At 40.0% G+C, this 11,853-nt stretch overlaps 1 protein-coding gene across 1 annotated transcript; it reads right to left on the reverse strand.

The window, feature by feature from the left end:
* Positions 1–765: 765 nt before the first annotated feature.
* LOC146668262 (uncharacterized) lies at positions 766–7,792 on the reverse strand. The gene is made up of 11 exons (XM_085410160.1): positions 7,628–7,792; positions 7,050–7,198; positions 6,779–6,941; positions 5,788–6,135; positions 5,247–5,528; positions 5,136–5,162; positions 4,522–4,623; positions 4,356–4,386; positions 4,172–4,221; positions 3,946–3,980; positions 766–1,165 (listed from the first exon to the last, which is right to left on the reverse strand). The coding sequence occupies exons 1-11, from the start codon at positions 7,695–7,697 to the stop codon at positions 1,082–1,084; spliced, it is 1,341 nt and encodes a 446-aa protein (XP_085266286.1). The 5' UTR covers positions 7,698–7,792; the 3' UTR covers positions 766–1,081.
* Positions 7,793–11,853: the final 4,061 nt, after the last annotated feature.

Genomic DNA, 11,853 nt, shown 5'->3' on the forward strand with positions numbered 1-11,853 from the left:
AAAGGAGATCGGCTTGACAAATTTCAGTTGTTCTGTTGTCCTGCAAGATGATTTAAACATTGAAAAGTTACAGAAACAGTGCCCTCTACAGAACATCTAACAAAACTACAGCAGATCAGTTAACTTTTTGGTTGCCTTTTCCTTCACACTCATTATGCAATGTATCATAAATACATGCAACACACCATTAGTCCGTGTCCTGACCTGTACCCGGTTATAAATGCAGATATATAACAAACCAAGGTTGCAAGATTAGGCAACCTGCTTGAATTTTTTACTTAGAAAAGTTTTGAGGATTTGGTAAGCTCTACACAAATAAACACCTTTTTTGAGAAAGTAAATATTGTGCTGGCATATACTGTAAGCCTGTCAAATGCACTATGAAATGCTGTAAATTATAATAAACGTGAAGCCTGTGCAGTCGGACACGGAAGATTATTATAAGATGACACAGATACACATGAGACATGGCATCTGTCAAAACAATCTCATATGACGAGCTTGAGTTTTAGACTAAACTCCATCTGATGGTGAAGATCCTGTATAATAATTCTAATCTCCAGAGCACTTTCCAAACAGACCTTGACGTGAGAGTTTTCTGTCAGCGGCTTTTTTCCAAGATCAAGGCTAAACTTTCAACGTAAAAACATCGCAGCTTGTGAAACAGTCGTGAGACGATATTTGTCAGTTTCTTTTATCATTATTATCATTATGATAATAAAAGACACATTTAAATCTTTTCAGTTTTGCTCTTATTTTATTACAATTATTTACAACCAAACATTAAAAAAAAAAAATCAAAAATGCTTCCAGAAGAAAACAAGCCTCATAACAGCAATAATAAAATCGCTATTTAGACTGGCTCAGTTATTAGAAACATTAAACAAGCATCACATCCTGTCTAATTGTACAATTACTGCTGCATTTGAAATAGGAACTGAGGAAATATCCTTTCCTGTCTTGCTGTGTAACCTTCAACTGATGCTACATCGATAAACTATGATAATAAACACACACACACGCAGGCACACTCACACACGCGCTCACGGAGAAAGAGGGGGAGGGGTGGCGGCAAACATTTCTAATGGATCTGTGTTGTGAATGTTGAAAGAGGGTTCCAGAGAGGGGCTCTGGATGTCGCTTCGGTGTCCCTGCTGACCCAGTCCTGCGCACAAACAAACACCAACAGACAACCTATTAAAGATCTAAGCTTGATGTAATTTCCTGTGGCATAGTTCATATCCTATCTACTGCTTTCACTGCTAAAAATATTTTCATGTTTGCTCATAGCTACCAGCAACTTAGCATGTCAGGATGGCTAAAACAGCACAACAAACACCTTAGGTGGTTTCACAATGGAATATATTATATTAGTCATTCCTCCAGATATAGTCCTCTTAAAAACCATATGTGGTCTGGCACTTTGTTGAATCCTGTGTAATTTGTGTTGTTTTCTTACAATCATTGATCTTTTCTCCTAAATTTGATCTTAAAATTTAAGAAAAATAAGGACAGATTTACATGAATATTTTACCAAAGTGACTGACTTATCAGACTTCCAGATTGTGAATTTTGTGCCATATATTTCACAAGCACATATCACGCTGTTATATTAGAGATTTCATAATTTTTAGTCAGTTATACTCCTAAATCCCAGGACTAAACTCATGGTGTGGAAGGAAATGTTCAGCCTTGGTGGAGTTACGTTCCTTGCTTGTTCCTCATTTGTCCCTTGTTCTATCCCATGACATTAAAGTTCCCTTTTTCACAGTTTGGAACGTAGCCATATTTCAGATAAGCTGCTTGTGTTTTTGCAGTTCTGTGTTTCATTTCTGTCTTTCAGGCCTCCCCTCCTCCAGACTCATAGCTCCTTAGCTAATGAAACAGTTTCACATCAGAGGATTCTGACCAACATGAAATGATCATCTCTGTCTCGTTGTGCAGCAACAGAGTGTAATAATATGAGTCATAATCAAAATATAATACAAAAAAAATCATTTCTGAATCCTGATTAAACTACTGCTGCTTAAGAAGCAGATGAGATGGAGACACATCTCCTTTTTGGTAATGGTTGGTTACTTTTTGCATCATCTGGTGACAGCCGCATTCTGTCCTCTTAGATGGCTTCGGCGCATATCAGCGAGAGCCTGGAGAGAGACTTTAGCCTGATGAGAGCCCTTCATTAAGCTAATTAATGAAAGTGATTGCAGCTAATGAAACACATGCTCAAACACAGTGTAACAGCGCTAATGAGGAATACTGTAGGTGTGGGTTTGAGGTGACAGCATGCTTGGGAGGGGGTGTTGTTGATTAGCTATAGTGTGTGTGTGTGTGTGTGTGTGTGTGTGTGTGTGTGTGTGTGTGTGTGTGTGTGTGTGTGTGTGTGTGTGTGTGTGTGTGTGTGTGTGTGTGTGTGCGCGTGTGTTTAAAGCGACCAGATTCTTGAAGTTTACCATAGTTTGTCAGAGTAAATCTAGAGCAGAAACAAAAAAGTCCTGGAAATACCAGAAATTCCAAAAGAAAGAGGCAGAACTGCATTAGAGAGAGCTGAGTCTAAGGGGCAGGGATAGCTCAGTAGGTAAAGTGGTCGCCCCATGATCGGAAGGTCGGCGGTTCGAATCCACTTAACGGCTACCCTGAGGTACCCCTGAGCAAGGTACCGTCCCTACACACTGCTCCCCGGGCGCCTGCTTAGTGGGCTGCCCACTGCTTCACTGAGTGAATGGGTCAAATGCAGAGAAAAACAAGTAATTTCCCCATGGGGATCAATAAAGTATCCATTATTATTAAACTGACCTATTTCTACGTCCCTGTGAAGGTTAGCATGAAGTTTTGCTATTGCAAAGTCTACCATGATTAAAGGATTGGTTTACTGTGCAGTACATGGTATAGTGTATTTTATTTTTGTTAATAAATCCAATTTAAAGTATCAGATAATTCACATTTATAACAAACTTCATAGGTGTGAAAACTTGTCTCTATAAAAGCAGAAGTTTTGACTTTGTGTGGAGCATTCTAGTATGTTAACACAATGTTCCCAGCAGTGGAAGTCCCAGCAAAGTCACCCCAAGGTCAGACCACCAAAAGCTTTTCTACAGATCTCAATTGGCACATATGACTTGTTTGGAAGGGTTCATGGCATGGCTGCACAGCTTAGATTTGTTATGTTGCATCTGAAAAAACAAATGAGACCAAAGTGGAGATGTCTGACCATGGACAGCACCATTTTTGGCGAAAACCAAACCAAGAATATCAGAACGCACACCTAATACCGACTGTTAACCACAATGATGGAGGGTATATTTGCATATATTTGTATTTGCAGCCATGGGACCTGGACACCTTGGAGTCATTGAGTCAACTATGAATCTTTCTGTATACTGAAGTGTTGTAGAGTTAAATGCGAGGCCATCTGTCTGACAGCCAAAATATGGCTGAAAATGGTTCATGTAACAAGGCAATGATCCCAACAACAAGTGGTGGAAAAAGAAAAGACTCGAGGTTTTGAAGTAGCCCAGTCAAAGTGAAACATTTTGCCAGGCCCTTAAAAGAGCTGTTCATAAATAACTGCACAAAAACCTAACCATACTGAAAGAGCATTGTTAAAAAGAGTGAAACAAAATTCCCCCAGAGGAATGTGTGAGACTGATGAAGTAATATAGAAACTAGTTACTTCAAGTTATTTCTTCCTGGTTCTACGAGTTACTGAGTGAGTTCAGTTGGTTTTTCACAGGAGTGCAGAGTCATGTAAAAACTTTCTTTTTGACATGACAGAGGCTAACTGTTGGTTTGACTAGCGGTTTAACACAAAGCCAGACAACCTTATCGTTTAGCTCACAATCCTCTGACAGAAAGGAAAGAACAAGGGCAAATATTTTTTCCATTTGATGACTCTCCTGAGAATTTATATTAGCAGCTGGAGGTTTAGGTGATGTTAATACTTACCTCAGAAGGGAAGGTTGTACGTGTGAGTGTAATGTCTGAGGAAAAAGAATAATAAACAAGCTCACATTAGTCACATTATCAATCAGTCATTAGTACTCGTCTCATTAAGCTGATTACTCCTGCAATGCTTTGTGCCTGTGAGAATTTGGATGAATGAGACGTGAATAAAAACAGAATAAGCTTGAAATCCTGAAGGGGAAATTTGGTTCTGAAGGGAAATTCTCACCAACTATATGATCCTTCGCATGAACCTGAGACCAGAACTGTGTATCCTCCCTAAAATGTATTACACAAAAATGTATTACAACAATATCCAAGGCATTGTATGTTGCCGTCTTCAAAGAAGTAGCTTTTTTCTTTTGTATTTCTCATTATAACTTCATTTTTAGACCGATTAAGAAAACCAGTACCTTTTCTGTCTTTCTTCTGCTCTTGCTTTCACTTTAAAAGTGGGTGAAATGAATAGGAAAAGAGAAATTAATGCCTTTCACAAACGAAGGCAATTAAATCAGCATGAAAACATAGCTTGAAGCATCAGAGTATTTATAACAAAGCAGAAGCTTTTGTGTGAAATACCTTTCCTGTGCACCACTATGATCACGACTGCCAAAGAACAGAGGATCAACACCGCGGCTGACAAAGAGCCCACAACGAGAGGCCAGTCCAGATTTAATGAATCTGCAAACATCAAACTAGTATTAATATTAAATACTTAAAAAACCCAGTTGTGAAGAATGTAAAGTATTACAACAGATTTGATTTAAAGTGCTAGTATCATTTTCCAATGCAATGGAGAGCTCCATTCCAATGTGAAGAAGAAAAAAAATGTAGTTTTTAGTTTATTGAAAAAGATGCATTTTGTATTTTGATAAATTCTAAAAAATAAATAAATTATAAATGTAATAAATTAAGTTTAACAGATTCAGATTAAATTACATCCTTTCGCAAAAGAACCTGTCGCATCTGCAACAAGCTTTGCAGACATTTTCCTGGTTACCACAGTCATGTGGCCTTTATGGTAATACCATCATGTTTATGGGCTCTTATGGACTGCTCTGCATACTGAAAAGTGACTCTAAGGTGGACTAATGTGTTATTATGTGAGGATCCGGTAGGGAGACCAGTTGAAGTCTTGCAGAACTTTTAGGTATGAGAACAACAACAACAAAAAAGGCATGCTAATAGCCTACCTGTTGATGTTGGTGGTGGGGAATTCCCTTAAATATAAAAAAAGGGAGAATCAGCTGCAGTTTCTCTAAAGGTCAGTCCACTCACATACCATTAGAAGTGTAAGTCCGTACCTTTGGTTACAGTTAAAGGGTTGCTGTGCTCAGACTTGCTCCATGTCTCTCCCAGTAGGACACTGTACTGGCACTGGTATAGAGCCACTGGAGAGTCCTGGACAGGCAGTGGGAAGGTGGCTTGATGCGCGAAAATGTTTGCCTGAAATGTTGCAACAGGAAATTCACCATCCACCAGGTAGAGAGAGAACACAGCGCCGGGGTATGCAGCAGACCCTATGCACAGTAAATGCCACACATCTGTCTGCTGTTCAAGGTGAAGATTGGGCGCCGGCAGGATGTCTGGGAGCACGTGAAATAAGAGCAAATAGTATTCAGATAATTAAATGACTGGATTACTAATTAGGCAGAAAACAAATGACAAAAATTGAATAGATGCAACAATATTTACAAGTCTTAGTCCTCTTGTGTTAATGTTCTACCTAAAGGAATGAATCCATTACCTGAAATACAATTTTTTGGTCTAAAATATTTACAAGTACCACATTAACATGTAAAAAACATCACAGAAGAAAGGCTTCAAAAAGTCATACGTCTTCACCTGTAATGGTGATTGGAACTATGTTGCTCACAGTGGAATTAACCAGTCCGCTTTCTTTGGTCATTTGATAGAGGCAGGTGTACTCTCCCTCCTCTCCTCCCCTGACTGGCCCCACAGTGAAGACTCCCGGCTGCAGCTGGAAGTTTGATACCTGGCTAGCCCGGGGCTGCTGGATAACAGATGCCGTCCCTGTTTGTTTAGCGGTCCTCAGCAAAAGGAAGCTTGTCGGTTTGTTTGACTGCGACTGTGGATGGGCCGGGACTGTGCAGCTGAAGGACAGCAGGTCCCCGCGTTTGACCTCACCTGAGGAAGGCTCTACAGACAAGACTGGAGGTGGGAGGGAGGTGTCTACATGACAGAAAAGGAATGGAGACAGTAGGGGGAAGCCATTATCTCTCCATGTTTTGTTACTAGATTAATTCTAGACTCTCAATAAAAATAAAAGCTGCAACAACAAAAAAAGAAAAAGAAGATAGGCCAGCGTCTGGTTTGTCAGACTTCCTTTTGTAACTGTCAACAGTTTAAGCCGGTAGATATTGTGTTTCATGGGTTTCCGTGTGTGGGGGTGTGTGGTTTCTCTATGAAGAGCAGGATGTAACTACCACTATACACACCCACAGAGAGGAGGACAATAAGAGACCGCAGAGAGCACCTGCATTCAGCAATGTGTTTGCTGTGCTGGAGTGGAAGCGGATGGGAGTGTTTATTGTTTTAAACCACATGTGGAATCACTACCGATTAACCCAGCCGATTAACACAGAAAACGTATTTGTTCCGTTTTGAATACAATGAAAAACGACAGCCTCGACCACATCCGACTCATTGACCCATGTCATCTTAATTCTCCCTTTTTTTAATTAAAAATAAATTCATATAATATGAAGTGTGCGAAGGATGTGTTTTTCTTTTTAAATCAGAACCAAGTCTCTGTTAAAGCAAAAGAAGGTCAAAATCAGAGCTGTAAATAAGAGTTTCCATCAAACACACAAACCATTTTGGTCCTCCAGTTGCAAATATGGACTGAATGCGCTGTAGTGACCCTCCTGGCTCCTGTACAGACAGCAGAAAAGTTTACTCTGGCCTGGGACCCATTCTTGTATCCTAATAGTAAACTGAACTTCTCCAACATGAGAGGGCAGATCCCGAGAATCCACCTCAATAGAATAAAACAAAAAGAAAGCAATAAAATCGCTGCAGCTCAGGAGGAACTCAACACGCTCCAAAAATATGCATTCATTTGAAAAAAGAACATATTAAACTACCTTTTTTCTCCTCTCGTAAAGCATGAACAAAACCCCAGTGTAACCCTCGGGGGCTCGGCAGACCAGGACCACGGAGTCCTTTGACTTCGAATAGATCTCCAGGGTAGGAGCCTGAAGAGTGACCGAGGTCGTGGAAGCAGAAAGTCGTCCTATAAAGTAACAGTAAGGTTATAACATTTAGCAGGAATCAGCTAAATCTCAAAAATGTGTCTTCGAATGGAGCAACAGGTTTCTTAACACACATGGGAAAACACAGCGGTCATTACAAGATGTGTCGACATTCACTTTTTACCAAGCTTGTGATTACAGCTAAACCAAAATCAGTTGTGAAACTCTAGATAGGAAACTCTAGATAGATAGGATGCCTAAATATTAGGTACAATTATAGGCTCGAAAAGACATTTTTGTGTGTGTCAAAACTTAAAAATTTAATGGAAATCAAACATCGATTACTTTTTACTCCTAGCAGACATTTAACAGATCTTCTACCAGGCACATATCATAGTGATTGTTAATCTTAACAAATCAAAATTTGACAAAAACACTATACTAAGAAACATCTACTGCGTGAAACTTACCCCAAAGTTGGAGAGAGACCAGTAACAGAGTACATGCCCAGGATGATCGTCCACCACTAACTGAGTGCATCCTTAACGCATCAGCAAGACCGACTGAAGTGAAGAAAACACCTACATAGGCTATGTATCTCTCTCGCTCCTTCTTTTTCTCTCTCACTTGGCCGCTCTGTGTTTTCTTAATGCATATGACATCCTCTTGAGAAGCAATGGGGGAAGTAAACACACTTCCTTTTTTAGACTTCACAGATCACATGTGTGTTGTGATGGGAAGAAACAGCTGGCCAGCAGTGCAGTAAACCACAAACTTAAGAAGAAAATATCTCTAGGTACATAAACTGAATCCTCAGAAATCGAATGTGACGAGGATGTCAAGGGAACAAAGCACACAGCTGCTACTACCTGTACTAAATGAAGGTTGTGGTTTCGGTGAAGGTGCTCCTGTGTCACAGAGTTTCTATTTCTGATATTACAGAAACAGGTGTTTTGCTAATCTGATGCTGAAAGTCCTAAAACTGCTGCCAGTGAGAGAAGTATAACAGAAGGGACTTTGGGACCAGAGTTTTCCATCTGTCCACCAGATGGCCCTGGACTTTTATCCCTGTTTAGTCACCTGACTGCCTTCTCAAGAAGCAGCAACTACTGATCTCCTGATCTTATCTACCCACTAACACAGCTGTTCCCAGTTTTCCCTGTTATCCCTGTTTGTGCTGCTGTCTGTCATAAAACTCTATTCCTGCCACTTTGCTATGTGCTTTTACTGTACCTATTTGAACAGGATGAATCAAAGTAGCCAAAAAAAAAACCTAGCCTAAAAACAGTTTAAAAGTGTGGGGAGAGCTTTGAACAGCCACATCTGCAGATGATGGTAGAAAAGTGATGGAGGGGGGGATTAATCCAAGAAGTGCAGGAAACATGATGTTTATAAACTGAATCAACATCTCCAAACTTGACTATGTTAGTCACGGAAGAGCCCTACTTCATTACTCATTCGTCAAAGGAAGATTAGGCCTGCTAACATTTCATACAAATAGATATGCAGGAGCAGTAAATGCATTCATTCAAAACGAAGAGTCCTGAACAGCAGTTTAAACTTTTATTGGTGTTCAGTCATTTTTTTGTCTAAATAAAACACAAACTTCTTTGTTTACTGGAAGGTGAAAAAACTGTCTCTTCCTTGTAGTATAAGTGCAAACTTGCACTCCAGTTTGTCTGGCGTAGCAATTTATAAGTGAGTGTAGCCATATTGTGTTACTTGGGGTATGTTGTAACTTGACAATAAATTTATAGACAAGAAGAAGAATAAGCTACACCCTTATTCACAATGGGTAATCCTGTCACTCCTGATGCAGAACCATAGGGATGTGTCTCCTTCCAGAATCAAACCAGGGACCTATTGCTTGTTAGATACACTATGGAGCCACTGGCAGATGACTTGTATAATAAATTTAAACTTCATGAATAAAGTTGTGCTCTTCCCCTCACCCCGTTCCTTTAGTAGAACTGATTCACGAGGGAGAGAAATTCCACCAAACTGTCCACCACCAGCATCGCTCGTCCTCTGCGTGCAGCAGGCATCGACATCCACAAGGTTTGCGTCACACGTGGACATGCACTGCTGCAGTTTTTCAAACGATGTCGTGTGTCTGCTGTGGATCAAATGAAACGACAGGAAAGAACAAAGACAAAAACGGACAAAGAAGTCAGCCTGCTGATATTTGTGAAGCAGCTCAAAGAGGTGTTTGAAGTCTGTGACGAGGACTCTGACATGTTTTATGTGCCCTGAACGCCTGGTTCAGCTGGCTACTGAGTGTGGGTAAGAGGAACAGGCAAAAACAAGTGATGTGGAAATTACAGGAAGTGTATATTTTGCATTTATTCTTTTCATTTGTTGTGGGAGACAACCACCATAATAGTCTGAGCTGTATATCATATTTTCTGTCTCAAAATTTTGGACTTATGTTCAATGGAAATAATAGAATAACTAAATGACCGAGAGAAAGTACAGAACGTTATGCTCCTTAGAAATTCATTTCAGAGTCTTACAAGCACATAAATTTAGGTTGGAGAATGAGGGTGCAAACTGATTCCCTTTTTAAGTCTCTTTAATTTAACTGGAAAAAAAGCAATAATGAAAGGACACGAGCTGACGCAAACCCGCTGAGCTATGTGCTGTGTGATTACTCTGAATTATCCCAGCAGGCAACTATAAGGCAATAAAGAACACTGCTTCATCTAATGATTAGTTTGTCGTATATTAATCTGCTTATAGTAATAGAGATATACTATATACTATAGATATAGATATACTGTATAGATACACTATAGATATAGTATAGATCAGTTTTACAAGTCTGTTAACATCTTATTATTTCCAGTGAACAAAAAACAGTGACCAAACCTATTAAAGTATTGCACGTGTATTGATATAAGTGTTTGGCATTTAAAAACAAGAAACTGCAGCAGTGAAAAAGCATAGGGAGGCCGTGTGTGACATCAACACCACAAAATCTGATAGTGTTTGTGAGGTGGTGAGGCAAAGAGAAGAGAGAACAATGTACATAAAAACAGGAATGAAAAGCAAAGTGAAAGAGAACAACGAGGGGTGGCTGTGGCTCAGTAGGTAGAGCAGTCAGTGGTTTGATCCAGTGTGCTCCAGCCTACCTGCCTGAGTAACCTTGGGCAAGACAATGAAGCCAGAGTGTGAATGTTGGATAAAGAAAGCATGCTGGGTGAATGAGGTTTGTAGTTAGAGCTTTTTGAGTACTTAAGCAGTCGTATTATGTGTAACGTTTGGGAAAATTTCATCTTCTTTTTTACAAATTGTGTCCATACAAGAGCGATGACGCTTAATCTTTAATAAAGATGTTTATGGATACTACAATATTTTTTTTTTTTTTTTTTTTTTTTTTTAAATGACATCAGAAACAGCAGTATGCGACATTACGTGATGGCAGAGCTTCAGTTCATCCTTTGTCATTTTTTTTTTTTTTTTTTTTTTTTTTTTTTAATAAATAGGACAGGGGGAATGAATGAGAGAAAGAGGGGGAGAGAAAGAAAGAAAACCAAAGGGGAGAAGAGACGGTGAGAAGGGGGGGGAAGAGAGAGAAAAAAAAAAAAAAAGAACTCCTGGGTCACCTGTATGGAGAAAAAAAAAAAAAAAAAAAAACAAACAAACAGAGGAGACAGCAAACAACAAAGAGTAACATAATAATAGAGAAAACAAAGCACCATCACAATAAACTAGCTAGTCATAGATATCAATATTTACTAAATAATAAACGATATTGTGCAGCACGCAAGATAGACAGCGCACAGTGTGCTTTGAGGCAGCAGCCAAGAAAGCTTTAGTCCGCGTCTGTGAATACCCATGTGTGCATACCTGTGTGGATCAGCATGCTTGCATTCCAAAGGTTTCTCCATGTAATGATCTGCTAGGGAGTGTGGGGGGGCCACAGCCCCGTCCTCCAGGGTGTGAAGCAGGTATGGAGGAGATCAAAACTCCAGACATCCAGAGGCCCCCAGAACACAAGAGACCATGGAAGACCAACAGAGGGGCAGCCGCGCCACTGTTCCAGTAAGAGCTGAGGAGAGTCCCAGATGAGGGCTCGCCCAGCAGCCGCGGAGCAGAAGTCAGGGGGAGTTGCAGTGACGCGCCCGTGAGCTCCGCCGGCCCCCAGCTGTGCCTGAGTGACCGAGCCCCAGGCCGAGAGGCCTACAATATTTTGAATAACTAAATTTATTTATTCTTGTGTGTTTGCGATCACTGTCTTTGGTTCCTGAGTGTTGGAACATTGTGGAGACAGTGATTAGCTCCTGCGGGAAGCCTTTCACTGACCTGGATAATGGAGTCGAAGGATGAAGTGATGCAATTTATAACTCAATGTGGGTACAGACATGTGGGTACATTCTGTACAAATACACTGCACCCTGCAGTCCATAATATTTCACAACTGTGATATGTTTTCAGTCACTATTTCATAAAATTGCTCTGGGGTTTTTTTTTATATATATATCAAGATTTGACCTCGAAACCTTTGTAAAGAAAGAGAATTTGACACAACACAAAACTGCATCTTTTTATGATCATGTTATCAAAAACAGATATGCCACAGACGCGAAGACATGAATCACACATATTCTTTTAAAGGGGGTTCACAGTGCCAGGAAGTTCTCAGTTTCACTGCATGTGTTATTTTCTAATGTCACTGGCCTATATGAATAAATCC

The sequence above is a fragment of the Rhamphochromis longiceps genome, linkage group LG6 (genome assembly GCF_057381845.1).
Source record: "Rhamphochromis longiceps isolate RC_006_pf linkage group LG6, R_longiceps_female_GT1.1, whole genome shotgun sequence".
Taxonomy (NCBI): domain Eukaryota; kingdom Metazoa; phylum Chordata; class Actinopteri; order Cichliformes; family Cichlidae; genus Rhamphochromis; species Rhamphochromis longiceps.

Coding starts and splice junctions, on each gene's coding strand:
- LOC146668262 (XM_085410160.1), bottom strand. CDS start 7,697: ATGCACTCAGTTAGTGGTGGACGATCATCCTGGGCATGTACTCTGTTA. Junction 6,136..6,778: donor GCAACTGGAGGACCAAAATG/GTTTGTGTGTTT, acceptor TCTGTCATGTAG/ACACCTCCCTCCCACCTCCA. Junction 5,163..5,246: donor CCCTTTAACTGTAACCAAAG/GTACGGACTTAC, acceptor TTTATATTTAAG/GGAATTCCCCACCACCAACA.